The 17951-nt window shown below is 40.7% G+C and overlaps 5 protein-coding genes across 5 annotated transcripts; 2 read left to right on the top strand and 3 right to left on the bottom strand.

The window, feature by feature from the left end:
- Nucleotides 1-108: 108 nt before the first annotated feature.
- LOC108618993 (protein AAR2 homolog) lies at nt 109-4848 on the top strand. The gene is made up of 2 exons (XM_018015273.2): nt 109-1583; nt 1650-4848. Exon 1 carries the CDS (start codon nt 444-446, stop codon nt 1575-1577), a length of 1134 nt encoding a protein of 377 aa, XP_017870762.1. The 5' UTR covers nt 109-443; the 3' UTR covers nt 1578-1583; nt 1650-4848.
- Nucleotides 1592-4095, bottom strand: LOC108619060 (uncharacterized). The gene is made up of 2 exons (XM_018015362.2): nt 1862-4095; nt 1592-1798 (listed from the first exon to the last, which is right to left on the bottom strand). Exons 1-2 carry the CDS (start codon nt 1994-1996, stop codon nt 1664-1666), a joined length of 270 nt encoding a protein of 89 aa, XP_017870851.1. The 5' UTR covers nt 1997-4095; the 3' UTR covers nt 1592-1663.
- On the bottom strand, nt 4239-10935 carry 14-3-3epsilon (tyrosine 3-monooxygenase/tryptophan 5-monooxygenase activation protein epsilon). The gene is made up of 5 exons (XM_018015326.2): nt 10783-10935; nt 10312-10587; nt 5258-5727; nt 5004-5184; nt 4239-4906 (listed from the first exon to the last, which is right to left on the bottom strand). Exons 2-5 carry the CDS (start codon nt 10373-10375, stop codon nt 4839-4841), a joined length of 783 nt encoding a protein of 260 aa, XP_017870815.1. The 5' UTR covers nt 10376-10587; nt 10783-10935; the 3' UTR covers nt 4239-4838.
- A 346-nt stretch (nt 10936-11281) lies between these two features.
- LOC108618945 (ribosomal protein S6 kinase-like 1) lies at nt 11282-14318 on the top strand. The gene is made up of 3 exons (XM_018015184.2): nt 11282-11855; nt 11912-13555; nt 13613-14318. Exons 1-3 carry the CDS (start codon nt 11760-11762, stop codon nt 13829-13831), a joined length of 1959 nt encoding a protein of 652 aa, XP_017870673.1. The 5' UTR covers nt 11282-11759; the 3' UTR covers nt 13832-14318.
- A 405-nt stretch (nt 14319-14723) lies between these two features.
- On the bottom strand, nt 14724-17873 carry repo (homeobox domain-containing protein reversed polarity). The gene is made up of 2 exons (XM_018015206.2): nt 16523-17873; nt 14724-15756 (listed from the first exon to the last, which is right to left on the bottom strand). The coding sequence occupies exons 1-2, from the start codon at nt 17521-17523 to the stop codon at nt 14868-14870; spliced, it is 1890 nt and encodes a 629-aa protein (XP_017870695.1). The 5' UTR covers nt 17524-17873; the 3' UTR covers nt 14724-14867.
- Nucleotides 17874-17951: the final 78 nt, after the last annotated feature.

Here is a 17951-nt window from a genome sequence, read left to right as displayed (position 1 = left end):
CTATGTAAAACTGCCTGAAAACAAATATAATAAAGATCGCTTCGACGACAGCAAGCAAACGTCTTTATCAAAACTTTTCTATCGGACTCAAATTTCATTAGACTTGTTAAATCGATCAAAAATTGGCAAACTATCGATTAATACGGAGCATATCGAGCGTGCTTGCAAGTTGCAACATTCATATTTTATCTTTAAAAAATATATATACATATATATTTAACTTAAATTTGATGTGATATTAGTGCATTTTACATTTCTGCAATGTGTTTGTAAAAAGTAGACAAAAATTAAACTACAAACAAAAAACCAAATAGTAGTTCCACTGAACATGTTCCAAAACGAACATATGAATGTAAACGATTACTTAGATATCTTCAGAACGAGAAACTAGTTGTCTTCATATTTGAATTACAGTAATAAATAAGCAAGTATACACATTCACAATGAATAAGGACAATTCCAGCATGCAAATGGATCCAGAATTAGCATTGCGCCTGCTAGCAGATGGCGCCGTTTTGGTCATAGCCGGCGTTCCTGTGGGCACAGAGTTTGGCATTGACTTATGCTCGTATACCATTGGTCCAGATTTTCGTGGCGTTAAAATGATACCGCCAGGTGTGCATTATGTGTGGTGCGCATCCCGCGGTCCGTATGGCGACGCTGCGCCTCGTGTAGGCTTCGTCCATTTCTTTCATCCTAATGAGATTCTTGTGCGTGAATGGGATAATGAATTGGAGGAGCTGCGACCACGTCAGACAGCAGATCCGGAGCTAGAGCGTACCCGTATAAGAAAGAACTTAGCACAACTTGAGCGCGTTCTGGCCCCATACGACTATCGCTATGTGTGTAAGTGGAAAGATCTAACTGGCAGTGTTACAGAGGCGTGCGTAAATCGCTGCCGCCCAGAATTGGGAACAATTCGTACTAACATTGAGCTAGAGTCCTGTACGGATGCTGACAGGCCACGTGGTGGAGCGGACAACATAAGCAAACGGAATACAGCTGCCAAGTTACTGCTGGATGAGAGTGAGATGCTGCCTTACCTGAAGCCCGTACAGGGCACTGCGCCACGTTTCTGTGCTGTGCCCACTCGTGTTCCACAGAATTCACCTCCAGCGGATGTTTCGCGACATGCGATAGACTGCATAGCAGCTGTGGACATACTGTTCGAAAAGTTTGAACAAAATTCCGATGCACTAATTGAGGAGGTACAGCTGGCGTTTGTGTTCTTTTTAGTTGGCTATTCAATAGAATCTTTGGACCACTGGCGGAAGGTGCTTGCCTTGCTGGCACACTCGGAGACGGCTGTTAGCAAATACAAACTAGCCTTTATGAAATATAGCGAAGTGCTGGCCTATCAACTACCGCATCTGCCAGAGGAGCTGATGGCGCCTACCATGCACAACACAGTCTACAAAGATGTTCGCGAGCTGCTAGTAAATCTCCATGCTGGTGGTCTCATGGTAAACGCTGAACGCCTTATGAAAAGACTGGCCAAGCAGCTAAACTGGCATTTTGAGGGCTTACTCGACGAGGATCCGGAAGAACAACCCGTGATAATAGAGCTGCCCCAATAAGGCGAGGTAAACAGTGCTGGGGCCAATATTTATGTCATATTTTTATTGGTTTCTTTTCTCGATTTCGCACAGAAAATCTGGACGCCCTAACGAAGTGAATGCTGAGTGCGCAAATAATTCCAAAGGTCTCGGGCCGTGCGTATGCTGACCATAAACTGACACAGCTTCGTTTCTATCAAGCAGAGTATCAGGAATTTGGCTCGTTTATCCTTCAGCAGTGACTGCAATTGATTAACTGGGGCAATAAATGAGAGCTCTAAATGGAATATTGGACAAATAGCTACCTCTTCATTGTTCTCCGGTCCATTCTCAACAACCGTCCATAGATCTTCGGACTCCAAATACGCACGCACTGTCATCGACCACGCTTTGTAATTATCCAAGCCTTTCAACTTCTCAATTTGCAATTGCAGCGTCATTTCCCAATATTTGGTTGTCTCAAGACCTACCGACGTTTTGCAAATAAATCGTTAGGCCTTTTGGCTTCTCTACTTTGTGCTGCTGTCTGCCAATTTGCCTAGATTTTCATATTTAGATATATGTACATATAAGCAATTGTATATGCCATATGACATGCCGTATCGTATAGTATGTGGCGTACCTCTTTTGTTATGTGCTTGCTATGGTGGTGATGGTGGTGGTGGTGGTGGTGGGCTATTCGGATGGTTGGCCATACACAGCCCAAACAATGGCCACTAGACCTAGTTCCACTGCAGTTGCAAGCGTATTCAATGCCACTGGCTTTGACATTGAGATGAAGTAGACTCGAGCACTTTGAGATGCGGCCCTACTGCATTGCTGTGTCTACGACAAGCGTCTAGTATTGACACATATGCCATGATTTTCCCTTCACGCCAATTTATGTTGTTTTCCATGTTTAAATTAATTAAAATTTGTAAGTCCCACACCAAATCCTGAATAAGGTAAATAATTTTGTAATAAAATTATCATATTAAACATTTTAAACAATATCTGCATTGCTAAGCGATTTTAATTATGAGGGTCTTTCATATTTAAGCATAAGAACTGATATATCATATAGGATATGCAATAGAATTTGAGTAATATTAACTTTTACGGCTGCCCTTTATATATAGCAAAACAATGCACTCACAAATAGTTGTCCGGAATATAAAGAAATATGTAAACTTAATCCAAAATTCCTTTATATAATTAATAATAACCCACACATACGCAGTACCCACCTATTTACGTCCCTAAATAAAATATCGATGCCTTCTCTGCGGATTCTGAATCAATCAGCAGTGTAATATTAATTTATGCGCAATTTTTTTTTATAATTATTTTTATTTGAAATGAATACGAATGTCAGTTTAGCTTTTGTTTTGCTGATTTTCATTTTTCATTTAAGAAACTTGTGTTTTTCGATATTATTTAAGTATTTACTGCTGCCTAACGCTCCAATTTCCTGCTCGGTTTTTCACGGCTGCGTTTTCAATATAAATACATACACCTATATATATACATATATATATATAAATATATATATATATTCGGGTATATACTTATAAAATTTTCTCATTCACAAGTGCAGACAGAAAGTTTTTGAAACGGAATGCTTTTCAATTTGGTTATTAAGTTTGTTGTTCTGGTCAAATTGTTTTCCTGGAACGCAGCAACAAATAGGGAAAACATAAACTTTGTTTCTGACTTTTCATTTTCAGCTAAAATAAATTATATAATTACTGGCTTGTTCTTATTATTGTTTTTAAATGCAAACATTTTGTCGCAGGTAGTTATTTTGGGATGATCATTTCATGTGGAAATATTCGAATTCGAATTCTCTACAAGTTACATAAGTGGTAGGCATAGAAAATATACAAGTACATATATCTGAATGTATATATACTAAGATGTATACAATATATATTTAAATATATGTGTACCATTTATTTAGCAACTACAAATACTTTTGTTTTTTGAAATGTTTGTGTCGAAGTGATATCAAAAACGTTAAACAAACTCTTGTAATTATCAAAACACTAACATAAACTGCGCCTAAATCTTTTACTTGCGAGCAATAGAGCGGTGAGAGAATTAGAGAAATCAAATAGTTAACCGAGAAGAAAGCTCTTCTATTTCCTTAAATGGTGATTGATTGCTCCGAGTGTTTGATTTTCGTGTTTGTGTCAGTGTCTCCGTGACTTTTGAACAATACACTAACATACATACAAATTTAAGCTTAAGAATTCGTTTTAAATTTATTCGTGCGAATTTCGCTTTAACTAACATTCCTTTTTTCGCCTCATAGTTTATTCTTATTCAAGCTTGACTTTGTTTTTGTTTGCTCACTTCGTTCTTACTTCATATTTGCTTTTCGTTTCGTATTAAATTAAAATTAATTGTTGCTGTTTTGTTCATGCATTTACTTCACACATTTTGTTTTGGTATTTTGTTTTTACGCTTTTCTTTGCTTTTCTTTAATTCAATTTGCGCTTATTAATTTTTGTATTTTTATTTTTGAGTGTTATTTCCTTTTAATTTATTTCATTTCATTACTTTTATGACTGGCTTAAAATTAAAATTGAAGATGTGTAGTTCTCATTTTTATGCTGATAAGATTGTAAAATGATTAATATGCCAACTTTCAATGAAATGTACGTTTTGCTTACTGTGTGTGTGTGTGTGAGAGTGTGTGTATTTAGTTTGAAATGAGTTTATTTTGTTTTCGCTTCTCAGAATTAAATATAATATTTATTTAAATATAATATAATGCTTTTGTTTCTCGAATGCAAAAAATTTCAAGTGTAGTAGTTGCTTGTTGTTGCTGTTGCTGCTGTATAGCTTTGGGAGCCAGGGCACAGATTCGCATTTCACAGCGAAGACGACGATGGCTGCACCTAAATCTAGCCCCAACAAGAGCCACGCCCATTACCACCCTCACTTTGTGCCGCTTTCTGCTGAATTTGTTGTATGTACTTTGTGGGTATTGCTGCTGCTGTTGATGCTGCTACTGATGTGTAGATGTTGCCATTGTTGTTATTATTTTTCGTGTTCTTCTGTTCTGCTGTTAAATTTTAATGTGGTTGCTGCTGCCCTTGGAGTAGTTGTCGCGTATCGGTGCTGTTGATGTTTTGTTGCTGATGATGCTGTTTTTGTTGTAATTCTTGTTTACTACCCGGTTGCGCGTGTTCTTTTATTGTTGCATGCATATATATTATATGTATTATATTTACTTTAGAAGGTATATGTTTTTGTTTTGTTTTGTGTTTTAAATGGAAGGGCGGGGGTTTACTTAAATTACGACACATCCTGATCCTCAACATCCTGAATTTCCTGTTTGGGTTCGCCATCGCCTGTTGTGGAATCTATATTTATGAAAAGGACAAAAATATATATTACATTAGTCAAATGGAAGTGAATAATATATGATAAATCAATATCATTTATGAGGCGATTACGCACCATCTGCCTGCATATCGGACGTCCATAATGTGAGGTTATCCCGCAGAAGCTGCATAATCAGTGTCGAGTCTTTGTAGCTCTCTTCGCTTAGCGTATCCAACTCAGCGATGGCATCATCAAATGCGGCTTTCGCCAAGCGGCAAGCACGATCCGGTGAATTGAGAATCTCATAGTAAAACACCTAAGATTAATCAAATAAAATGCATTTAATGAGTTGATATTCAATCAAACATTATCTGCGTTATTTAACTTACCGAGAAGTTCAAAGCCAGACCCAATCGGATGGGATGTGTTGGTGGCAGATCGTTCATGGCAATATCACTTGCTGCCTTATAGGCAATCAGCGAGTTCTCTGCAGCATCCTTACGATCCGAACCGGTGGCGAATTCGGCCAAATAACGATGATAATCGCCCTTCATCTTATAGTAGAATACTTTACTTTCGCCGGACGTGGCGCATGGAATGAGATGTTTCTCGAGCACATTTAATATATCCGAGCAAATGTCGCGCAGCTCCTTTTCCACCTGACCACGATAGGTCTTAATCATTTCCAATTTCTCTTCAGCGCCCTTATTCTCCTCCTTCTGTTCAATGGAGGTAATGATGCGCCATGAAGCGCGACGTGCTCCGATTACATTCTTGTAGGCAACCGATAGCAAATTACGCTCCTCAACGGTCAGCTCAACGTCCATGGAAGCGACCTTCTTCATGGCCTCCACCATTTCTGTAAGTGCACAACAAATAAACAAAATACATATAATAAATTTCTCTTAGGCGCCTAATATGCTAATTTATATAATTACTGCGGAATTTGTGATATGCTGAAAATAAATATTCTATCATTAGTTACCTCAACTTAGTATCCACTGTAGTTGTTTGCTTTTCCATATTATCGGCTATCCACACTCACATTCGCATATTCGCTATCTATGCGTAGACAAACTCCCAATCTTTAATGACATAACCTATCACACACTTAGGTAGATGATATATACATAACTGTTTCCTGTGACTACTATTTGCCAGTTTTAGGCCAATTTTGTCATGGAGAGTCATGATAAGAAAATCAGGAAAATAACACTTCGTCACCCACATTGTTGCACATTTGTCTAGGCTAAGCAACAATGCGAAAGGCGTCATCGGCTCAAAACCGCGTCATGAATCACATGCATTTGCAGTGACTGAATTATTTCGAAATACAGCTGCAACTTTTGAGTCGGTCGTTACTTTTGTGTGCGTATTGATAACATTTCAACTGACACACATACACACACGTTAATTATACGTATATATATTTGTAATACACATTGAAACAAATCGGTGCTAAATAGAGTAATTGTGGCATTTTGACATTGCCTGCACTACTCTCTTCATCAGTCTTTCTCTCTCTCTCTCTCTCTAGTTGCGAGCTGCTAACATATATGTATATGGCTATGTATGTATTTAAGCATGAACGCCGCCCCCATCATACCCCCCTCATGATGATGAACGTAAAAAGTTCAAACAGCGGGAGCTTTGTTTTTCGTATTACTTTTATATACTGTTGCAGCACGTAGCTGTGAAAATTCGAAAATAAAGTTGCCTGTGTGATTCACTGTGCTCAATTTAGTAGCATCTTGTTGTTGCTACTTTTCAGTGAACTTCAAATTGTTGTTTGGCATTGGCACAGAATCGTAACGCATTTTCCAACACACAGCTCTGTGAGCCTACCAAAAATATGCCAATTTTTCAAAATATAGATTTGTGGAATTGTATAAAAAATAAACAAGCCCAGATAATATAATACCATATAATTAAAGTGAAATTCCCACGGCATGACAACGCAAAAGCAAAAAAAAAAAAAAAAAAATGTCAAAAAGCCAAAATCAACAAACCGCCGCCCCATTTCATCGTACACCCGTACACCTACAAGACACCCACCCATATACATCCATATACGTCACATTAACATGCTGTTTAAAACTTTGGCTATTTGTGACGCCATTAACAAAGGTACATTACAAAAGGATGTCTAAAGCGAGCGATACAACCTTGGCTCCGGTTATTGCTGATGAGCTTGTCAAGACATAAAATATGCTTAAACATGGATACGATTATTTGTAATATATATATTGTTTTTGCAATTTCTTCATTACTCATCTGCGTGCTATTATTAGCCTGAGTATATGATTCCGTTAGAAAAGTGTAAATACTCAAGCAAAACAAGTAAGAAAGCTCTAGTCGAGACTGCTCGACTACGAGATCCCCTGAACCCTTGGAGCAATAGATATTTCAATAATTTTTCGCGTCTTTCAGCTTACACAAGAAACACGCACACACACACACACAGGCATACATACACACACACGCATACATACACAAGCGCATACACACACACATACACATACACACACACATACACAAACACATACACACACATACACAAACACATACACACACAAGCACCCACGCATAAACACGCATGGGCTGCAGTGTGCGCTTACTATGAGAACTTAATTGTTTAATAACTTTTTTTATGGACGTACGATCTTCATGAAACTTTCAGATTATGATTATAACATGGATATGCATGTAATTGCCAAAGCACAAGTCTCTAGTATTTGAAATACGCTTTTTACAAAAGTGAGGGTGAGGGGGTGAATTTAAGGGTGGGGGGTAAATTTTAACAAAAACCGAAATTGTATAAATTGCATATAAGCATACATTAAAAATTTGGAGACTCTAGCAATAAAGGTGTAGAAGATATAATTTTATAACTGGTTTTCGATAAGGTTTTTTATCGATAAAAAAAGATCGGGATGAGTTATCGAATTTTAATGATAAACTTGATATGCGCGCTGTAATTACGGACATTCTAAAAAAAATTTGAAGTCTCTAGCTCTTATATCTTCTGAAATCGACGCGTTCATACATACGGACAGACGGACAGACGGACAGACGGACAGACGGACAGACAGACGGACAGGGCCAAATCAACTCAGCTCGTCACCCTGATCAAGAATATATATACTTTGTGGGGTCTGCCACGCCTCCTTCTCCCTGTTACATACATTTCAACAAAACCATTATACCCTGATTTCCCATTGAAAATGGGTTCAGGGTATAAAAATACATAAATAAAATAAAGTTAAAACAAGAACAGTCAATCTATAACATTTTGTAAACTTTTCTCTCTGCCTTTTTATGTTTTTCTGTTTTCTATTGACGACATTAAGCTGAACGTCAACAAAAAAGTGCACAGCAGCGACCTCGAAAAGACGTAGCTAGAATAAACGGGAGCAGCAGCAGCAGTCCGCACCTGAAAGCACACTTAAAGGCTAACTACCGCTGCTGACGTTAATGTATATAGAGGGGTTGGGGGAAAGGGGCAAAAGTTGGCGTTGTGTAGGAGCGTCGTAGGGGAAGAAGCGGGTCTAGAGGAGAAGCAAGCCAGACGTTGCCGGCTGCCTGGAATGCATTTGTGTTAGTCTCTCCAGCATGACCAAAGCTGTCGCAAGTGCGACAAGGCCAACGCCAAGTGCTCGCACTAATACACAGACGAGGACAGTTTGGAGCTCACGCAGGCAAAAATAAGAAGAAAAACATGTGATACAGACTTTAATGTTCACATGTGTATGTGCGAGGAGTATGCCTGTATGCGTGGCCGCAGTGACTGCTAATAGTTGATTGACTTCTTTCGAGCTCCGAAGCAACACCGAGATGGAAGGAGATAAATAAAAGCTGCCGATGTTAAGTGTTGGCAGTATTCCTGTCAATTGCTAGTAAAGTTGTTAGATATAATTACTACAGTTATTGCCTCTGTCCGAATACAAGAAACACATTAGCAAACTTCTGACCACCACTGTATTGGGGCAGAAGAGGCATCAGTGTCTGTGTCAGCAACACTAGTTATCTCGTTTTAACGCACACGGAAACACATTTGAGCAACGTCGTTGAGCGCGCGCGCTTTTTAGTCAATTCCCAAAAACAACGGCAGCTGCCTAGCGTTTTGCATTTTGAGCAGCCGTAGCATTTTAATTAATTGAAGTATTTTTAATTAAATAAGCAACAGCAACAGCACAATTTTCGACCGGGATGGTGTGAGTAGTTAAGATAGTTGCGGTTAGCGTGCGTGCGTATGCCTCTCTGAGGCGTACAAACACACATACATACATACATATGTACACACACATGCGCACAGAAGCATGAGTAATGCTAGTGCAAATTTTTTTCTTTTCTGCACTATGAAGCAGAGTTGCCAAGTTCCTGCCCTTAAATAATGCGAGAAAGTTCTTTTCGAAAAGTTTCAGTAAAAGGGACAATCACTAATTTGTATAATAATCAACAAAAACTGAATAAAAAAAAATCTGCAACGTCTAGCAGCAGTCGGTGATCGTTACTTCAACGATTTGTGAGGCCCCAGTCACACAATCGATTCATTCATCGATTTTTCGCAGTACGGCATGATGACGACGTCGCCGCCTTGCTGCTGCGCAACAAAAGCACATTTTAAGTGCCGAAGAAATAGAGCGAAAGGAGCAAGAGAACGACGAAGAAGTTTTCGTCTCCCACTGATTTCGAATACAGGCAAAGCAAACCCGTTAACATATTTAAATATATAATTAATTGTCCCTCCTTTACGGTTGCAAGTTCCTTTTGTCTACTTTACTTTAAGTTCGACTTGGCAACACAAAAGCAACTACAAAACAGCCCTTAGCAACGATGTAATTTCCCCGCTGCGCAGCCCTTGCGCGCCTATAGCCGAACACTAAATACACAAAATTTCAACTTGAAAAATCCCCCCATCCTAAATATTTTCTTAGTTAAGTAGCTACTAAATACATATATATATATAAATATATATACATATAAATTAATACGCAACAAAGTTGCCTTATTGCAAAGGCCAACGCAAAAACGAAAACCACGCGAATTTTTGCCGGTAAAAATCAGGTTTGTTTTACATGTTTCTTTCAGTCTTTCTTTTCAACAGCGCTGCCTCGCCTCCTCGTCATCTTCTTTTTCATTCGGTATTCGGTCTTTTCGCAGAAACACTACTCATCGGATGCGGCGGCGACGCCGATTCGACGCTGCTGCTGTTACTGCTTCTACTTCTGACAAAAGCCATTGGTATGGCAAAGGGGCGCACCTACACATGTCTGCAAAATTAATAATTCCTACTTTTCTTGTCACCCGCTGTATAAATTGTGGATATTTTCCACAATTTTTGACGTAGCAGGCCACGCGACGACAATGTCGCTGGACCCCTCCCCAAAACTTGGCGCTCCGCTGACAAAAAAAAATTTTCGCCCCCCTTTTTCGTACTTACCATCGTAGCGCTCGGCCTGTTCGGCCAATTTTGCCTTGTAGACGTTATTTTCACGTTCAGTCATTGTGTTTAAATCCTTTTTAGTAAAATTAATCCACAGAAAAAATTATTTTAAATGCTCCCGGTACGTGCGGCGTCGATTATGCTCTGCTGCTGTCTTCGTCGCCTTCTTTTTCTCTACTGCTTTTTGAGTTGACAAGCGCTCTGCTTAGTTCACTCGCACGCTCGGTTCGGCTGCCGTTCCGTTTTCAATGTCGTCGTGGACGCTACACGAATCTGCGAGTACAGTAAAGAACGTTTGGGGGTAAAATGAATAATTTATACACTGAGAGCGAGCGTGCGTCTTAATTGTTTTATTTTATTTTTTTTTTTCTTCAGTTTTTAAAACTATTTATAATTTTAACTGTCTTTCCACACCACTGTCACAAGACGATATTAATTTGTATTATTTGATTGATTTTAAACGCTTACTTTGTCGTCGGTCGCTCAAAAATGTCTCTGAGAATGAGAGGCAGAGGCGCGGCAAAAAAAAGATGGCTCTTTAGTAGCGATGCACGCATATTTAAAGTATCGATAAGAGACAAAATCGCACGATAAATAAGTAAAGTGTGTAACGACAAAATTTTATAATTATATGTGATAGAAGAATTTTAATATTTAAAAAAATTATACATCTTAGCCGGCTTTTGTGCATGGCGTTTATTACCATTATAAATCGTACTGCTCGGTATATATATTAATGTCTGCTGGTACATTAGCGATTACTATCGATTGTATTTACTCTTTGTATTTTCCAAATAAAAATATAAATATAAATAAAAGTATATAACAGAAAAGTTATTATAATTTTTTGCCTCTTTACCTATTATATGATATACTGAGTACTAGTTTTCCATATTATATAGGTAAACATATTTTTCGATAGTCTAGAAAGTCTAATCTGCGCCTTCTTATCCAGTCCACCAATTATTCATTAGATATTTTATTTTATAATTTGTTTGACGTTCAATTTAAAATATATAATTTCTGAGTAAATATATAAATTCTGAGGTAAAATAAATATGCTTTGATGACTTTTTAGTTGTCCAAGGATTTGGCGAACTTTTAAATATCCACTGTTATTAACATTGACGAAAATGTTAATGCTCAGATACTGTTAATGTGTCTGTCTGTTATAACTCCTTCCCATCTGTTCAGTTAAACACGAAAATAATGGAAAAAATTTAAGAGGATGCCGAAGATAGACTATTAGTTATTATAACATGAAATTACTAAAGAAAATATATGATGTTTTACGTACAATGCATACTTGAATATACATTTACGAAAATCAGTTAACAGCAGAAGCGAAAAGAGAAAATTAGCAGTTTGTGCAACCACAGTTGGGCTGCATTACCAAATAAAATCAAACTCATTAATAAAAGGATTTTATATCTTCTCGTGCTACGATGACCCTAAATCTGGGAGGATGGATACACAGTTTCACAGTAACTGATACACAACAGCACAAGGGAGGCTATACTATTTACAAGATAACGTCGATTGTAAGTATTTATGATTTGTACGAACTATAAACCTTATTAGAACACTTCATTGCTAGGTCTTCCCCCGTTCGGTGCCTCAGGCACTAACGTGTCTTGTGGTATGGAAACGATTTCATGAGGTCAAACGTCTGCATAGGGAACTCAGTCGCCGGCACAAAAGTATGAAGCTGCCGGGTAAAGTGCCCGAGCCAACAGACAGCAGCTATTTTAAACGTTTCGATGAGGATGTGATACAGCTACGTAAAGACTATATACTCAGACTACTTGACTTTGCCGCCCAGCATCCGGTGCTATATAAATGCAACAGTTTCACACAATTCTTTAGCGAAGCACAATCACCAAATTCATCACCGCTACGAAAATTGTATGTGGAGCGCTCACTCAAGATACCTGGCAGCGGTGCAATAGCTGAAATTTGCGATAAACTCGATTTGCCCTACGATCCACACGACGCTAATGGCATGGTGCTCTTGGATCCACGCTGTGACAAACCTAGTAGCGATAGCGAGCAAAATGAACAGCAAGAGCAAGAGCAGCTAAATGTAGATAAGATTGTGGAAAAACAGGAACAACAATCAAAACGTGACTACACGCGTCTGCTGACGCCTATGGCTTCGGTGGAGAGCGAAGACAGCGACTACATTTATGAGGCGGCCTTGGAATTCAGTCATGCTGTACAGTCGGAGGTCAATTTGGAGTATGAAGATGCTCATAGGCGTTACAAGCGCGGCGTGGAGCTTTTGCTTGTGGGCTCTAAATGTGATAGTAACGAGGATCGCAAGTTTATTGCCAAGGCCAAGATTGCCAAATATTTGGCGCGTGCCGATGATATTTATGCAAATTTCTTGCGCTCCGATGTCGGTCGTTATGGCAACAGGAAGCTGCAATTTCAACTTTCTCTGGATGAAGTCGACAGTGTAACGCAATTAGAATGTGCCTGGAATCAATTGGCTAAGTACAAGGTGCTGAAAGTGTTGGGAGATCGCGTCATGCAGGTGCAGTGCATCACAGAGCCGCAGTCGCGGCCAACGTGCATAATGAAAGGCATCGAGAAGCCAGCAAGCAATTCGCCCACCCAAAGCATTTTTCTGCCACAGCGTGTGCCCTACATGTGCCAACTGCTGGCCTACTTTCAATCGGACCAGAAGATTTTCCTGTTGCTCAAGCAGGCCGAGGGTGGACGCCTTTACGATTACATACAAAGCTACACCCCTACGGCTAGCAAGAGTGTTGATTACGCCAACTTATTCCCCGCGGAACAACCATTGACAGTTGCCAGTGACGTTACCGAGCTGGTGCGCAGTTCGCAACAATTACTTAAGTCAGTCTCGCATACTCTGAGCAACTTGCAGGCGGGAGCGCTGACTCCAAGACGACAGCAGACGACGACGAGGCGTTTGCCTGAGGTCTGCTTGCGTCAATGGGCCTGCGAGCTGGCGGTGGCTATACACAGTTTGCATGGCAAGGGTGTTATATTGCGAGACTTACATATGGAAAATATTTTGCTGGGAAAGTCTGGCCAATTGATGCTCACATACTTCTACCAGAACGAGGGTCTAACCTCCGATGACAACTACGTGCATAAGGCGCTGAGTTTCCAAGCTTTAAACAATCATTTCGTGGCCCCAGAACGACCGCTTACCCTTCGCTCAGATTGGTGGAGCTATGGAATCGTACTCTACCAGCTGCTATTGGGCGTGGTAAGTTACTCCATTCGTTCTACCTTTGTTTCAATTCTAATTGATTGGTTGTTGCAGTCGTACAAGGCAATGCATCCCGGCCATCTGGAACTCTACGGATGTGTACAATATCCGTCAGATGTTGTGGACATATCGGATAATGCTCGAAATTTGCTTGAGCAACTAATTCAATTGTCACCGGAGCACCGCTTGGACTATGAACAGCTGCAGGCACATCAATTTTTTGAAGGCGTCGATTGGCAGACAGTTTTGGACCAAGGCAACGGTTCATATTAGTTAATCGTATGACGAAGAGGCACCAAACGAATCGAATTTCCAAATTTGCCCTATTATTTAAATATTAAGGCGATTTGAGGGACTTGAAGAATCTTGATAAACAACAAAAATTAATTTTATGTTTGAAAATAAGAGAAAATTTTCATCTAATCATATATGATTTTTGCTGTTCTGTTTGTTTTTTGTTTTCTGTTTTCCGTTCATAGTTTTGTTTGACATAAATTCTGTGCGGTACAAAATATGTTACTTTATTATTTAATATATAAATGTATTATTTTGTTTATGTATATGTACATTGCAAATCCTAGAGTATTTCATATTAAGAAGCAAGCTAGATCTTAGACTAGGGAAAACTTGAAGCAACTGAAACTCGAAATTAGATTACTAAGATTCATATACCATATGTATTAAAATATTTTTTGGTTTTGTTTATATACTATAAGCCAATTATACAAACATACAAACACTTTATTGTCTATCTACACAACAGTTTTTGATATACTACATTTATGCATACAACTAGAGGCAATAATTATGAACCAGAATCGGGAGAAAGCTAGAGGCTTTGTCTCATCCATCTGGTTACTGCTAATAAGGCACATTTGGAATGCATTCCGTACGTGTTGGCGATTGGGAAAAGCCAACAATGTATGATATATATATTTTTTAATTTTGATAGTAAGGCTAATAAAAAGCATTAAGTTTTGGCAAGACTTGTTGATTTTGTTGTTGTTGTTGTTGTCGGTCAACTTAACTATGCTTAAAATTACAAGGAACCCAGGCAGAAATTCTGCTAATTGCTGCCATATTTTCTATATTTTTATGGTATTTTCTATAGCTTGAAAACTTTTGGAAATGCTGCACACACATATGCACACGCACACACACGCATACCACGGAGTTTCGGGCAGCATGGATTTGATTGAAATTGAACGAAATCAAAATGGCCGTTTGAAGCGTGCTGATGCGAGTACAGAGACAGAGGCAGAGGCAGGGACGAAGCGTCGCTGCTGACGTCGATGTGTGAGCATTTCTCTTAGTTCAAAAAAGGCGGCAGGACATAGCTTTGCGCCTGTTGCTGCTGTTGCTGCTGCTGCTGCTGCTGTTGCTGCTGAACACTGACGCCCGCCTCCTCGCTCTTGATCACAGTATGCAAAGCACTGTCATTGTCATCGCTGCCGGATGCAGCTGTCCCCGCGGCCACATAGTGATGCCCATCCATGTGGCAGGTAGCTGTGTTCTCTTCCAGTCCCGTGGGCGGTTGGCACTGCACCTGGACATATTTAGCCTCCTCGGCACTGAGATACTTTCCATTCAACTGCTGGTGCACAGTAATTAGTTGGGTGCTGGTGCTCCCGTCAAGGTGCTGCTGTTGCTGCTGCTGCTGTTGAAGATCTGTCGCCTGGTAGCCATCGCCAGCCTCGGGATTGCCGCTGGCTGTCCCGCCTCCGCCGGTACCGTTCATCTCGATGCGCGGCGGGCTGCCGTAGTCAAAGTGGCGCATGGGAAAGAGCTGGCTCTCGTGCACATAGGTGCCGTACTGGCCGGAGTAGGTGCCATAGGGACTCGCCGCCGGCGAGAGCAGACTAAACTGTGGGCTTAGCTCGTAGGGTGTCTGATAACTCGTCCAGCTGTCCATGCTGCCCGGCGGCGTGACCGTTGTTGTCTGCGGGAAGCTGGCGAAAGGCGGAGCCAATGAGCTATTCAGCGCAGCCGTCGGCGGTGTGTTCGTCTTGATGTAACCAGTCTTACGTGGCGGCTCATGCTTGCGCCATTTGGCCCGTCGGTTCTGAAACCAAACCTGTACTCGGGACTCGCTCAAATTCAGTTTGATGGCCAGCTCCTCACGAGCAAACACATCCGGATACGGAGCACGCTCAAAGGCTCGCTCCAGTTCCTCGAGTTGATAAGCCGTAAAGGTGGTTCTGTAAATGTAAAAAAAACAGATTATACTTATGAGGTTTTATAATAATTATATCTCTATCTGTAATACTTAAATTAAGTTTCATAATAATTATATCTGTATCTGTATCTGTATCTGTATCTGTATCTGTATCTGTATCTGTATCTGTATCTGTATCTGTATCTGTATCTGTATCTGTATCTGTATCTGTATCTGTATCTGTATCTGTATCTGTTCTGTATCTGTATCTGTATCTGTATCTGTATCTGTATCTGTATCTGTATCTGTATCTGTATCTGTATCTGTATCTGTATCTGTATCTGTATCTGTATCTGTATCTGTATCTGTATCTGTATCTGTATCTGTATCTGTATCTGTATCTGTATCTGTATCTGTATCTGTATCTGTATCTGTATCTGTATCTGTATCTGTATCTGTATCTGTATCTCTCTATCTCTATCTCTATCTCTATCTCTATCTCTATCTCTATCTCTATCTCTATTTGTATCAAATAGGGTTAGATTGCTTATTAATCGATGATATTAGAATAAAGTTCATTCAAATCGAAATAGTCACCGCATCATAAATTTAGTTATTGTTTAAGCAGTAAAGTCACATTTCAGTGTGTCTCCTGCCGTTAAGTGCCTGCTTTTTGTGGACGGTTGCTAACTGTGGCAGCGCGCACATTAAGTATACGCCCCATCGTGCGATATATAAATTGTGAAATAATTTCATTGATTTCCCGTCGTTAAGTTAATTGGAAATAGTTTTGTCGGTTCAGCACTTACCTCGTTTTCTTTTTTTTGATGCCATTGGGATCGCCCTTCTTCTTGTTGTTGTCTTTTTTGGCGGCTGGAACAGCGACAACGCCACCAACCGTTGTGCCCGCTGACCCCGTTCCACTCGTGGCAGGACCAACGGAACTGTTGCTACTATTATTGTTGCTGTTGTTGTTGTTGCTGCTGGCACTGCTGCCGTTGCTGGTGGGATTGCCATTGCTGATGCCATTCGGCGTTGACGATCCATTCTCCAGTTGGACGCACATATCTTCCGGTTTCTTATGCTTGCCATTTGACGTGTTGCTGAGCAGCAGCGGTGTTGCTTCCAGCAATCCATTGCCGTTGCCGTTGTTGGCATCCTCATGACCATGGCCGTGGCCATGCGCATGACTATGATGCGGACTGCCGCCGTACAGATGCTGCTGGTGCTGCAACTGAACATGCTGCGGCTGGGGCTCGTACGGATCCTTAGGCGAGTAATCCAACTTGCCATTTAGAGCATGATAGTCGTTCATAATGCCCACGAGTTGCTGCTGCTGCTGCTGCTGCTGTTGCTGTTGTTGCTGGTTTGGCTTGTGGTGCAGCATGCCATTGTGGTTGTGGGAATGCGATAGTGGAGGCGGCGGCGTTACGGCATAATGCTGGTGATGTTGCTGTGGTTGCTGCTGCTGGTCCACAAGCTTCTGGGGCGTTGTCATGTACTCGTATTTTTGGCTGGGCGAGAAGCAGCCCAGCTTATTGCCAAAGTCCATTTTCTGCGCATAGTTGGGGGATCCAGAGCCACCGCCGCCGGCACCACCATTTGGCAAAATAGTGTTGCAATCGGGCAGCCGCTGTTGTTGCTGACTGCACAGCTCGTGAACGACACTGCCCAGCATCACGGGATGCAGGCTGCTGTGAGTGACCGTCGCCGTGGAAGTCGGAAGCAATGGTTTACTGGCGCCCAGCGGACTTAGTGGGCCGCCGCTAAAGTCACCAAAGATTTGATCATCGAAGGTGGCGTGCTCCATTTTAAAGGGACGCAGTCAGAAATACACACACTCGCACTCGCACAATAAACCACTTTCTAAAGTTCTTTTTTATAGGTTGTTCAAGTGTTAATCCATTTAGTCGGTAATCAAAGTGCGCACAAAATGAAATCAAAATCAAAATCAATTGTCACTGATCACTAATTGTAGTAAATGAATTAATTGCATTTAGTTTTTGGCGCACGCGCAAAAGCATTCGCCTTCACTTATGCGCCACTCCTGTTGAATGATGCTGCAGCGACACTCACTCACTCACTCGCTGCAATGATTCCGCTCCGTGCACTACGAACCGCTCGACTCTGTGCCTGTGGCCTTAATTGAGCACACAAGTCGCGATGATTGCCCTTTTATACCAATTTGTTGGCAGCGACGCAGCGTAGCCAGTTTTGACCAATCAGCGACGAGCAATG

Source organism: Drosophila arizonae, chromosome 2 (genome assembly GCF_054131065.1).
Source record: "Drosophila arizonae isolate 15081-1271.41 chromosome 2, UAZ_ARI_1.0, whole genome shotgun sequence".
Lineage (NCBI taxonomy): Eukaryota > Metazoa > Arthropoda > Insecta > Diptera > Drosophilidae > Drosophila > Drosophila arizonae.
The sequence above is the reverse complement of the archived record's forward strand: the minus strand, read 5'-3'. Positions and strand labels throughout refer to the sequence as shown.

Bases quoted from the DNA above. Each gene is read 5' to 3' on its own strand.
- LOC108618993 (XM_018015273.2), top strand. From the start codon at position 444: ATGAATAAGGACAATTCCAGCATGCAAATGGATCCAGAATTAGCATTG.
- LOC108619060 (XM_018015362.2), bottom strand. From the start codon at position 1,996: ATGACGCTGCAATTGCAAATTGAGAAGTTGAAAGGCTTGGATAATTAC. The intron at 1,799-1,861 runs GTAGCTATTTGT...AATCAATTGCAG, and splicing joins GACCGGAGAACAATGAAGAG to TCACTGCTGAAGGATAAACG.
- 14-3-3epsilon (XM_018015326.2), bottom strand. From the start codon at position 10,375: ATGACTGAACGTGAAAATAACGTCTACAAGGCAAAATTGGCCGAACAG. The intron at 5,728-10,311 runs GTAAGTACGAAA...GTGCACTTACAG, and splicing joins ACAGGCCGAGCGCTACGATG to AAATGGTGGAGGCCATGAAG. The intron at 5,185-5,257 runs GTAAGTTAAATA...GATTAATCTTAG, and splicing joins GTCTGGCTTTGAACTTCTCG to GTGTTTTACTATGAGATTCT.
- LOC108618945 (XM_018015184.2), top strand. From the start codon at position 11,760: ATGACCCTAAATCTGGGAGGATGGATACACAGTTTCACAGTAACTGAT. The intron at 11,856-11,911 runs GTAAGTATTTAT...CTTCATTGCTAG, and splicing joins TTTACAAGATAACGTCGATT to GTCTTCCCCCGTTCGGTGCC. The intron at 13,556-13,612 runs GTAAGTTACTCC...TGGTTGTTGCAG, and splicing joins ACCAGCTGCTATTGGGCGTG to TCGTACAAGGCAATGCATCC.
- repo (XM_018015206.2), bottom strand. From the start codon at position 17,523: ATGGAGCACGCCACCTTCGATGATCAAATCTTTGGTGACTTTAGCGGC. The intron at 15,757-16,522 runs GTAAGTGCTGAA...TTACATTTACAG, and splicing joins ATCAAAAAAAAGAAAACGAG to AACCACCTTTACGGCTTATC.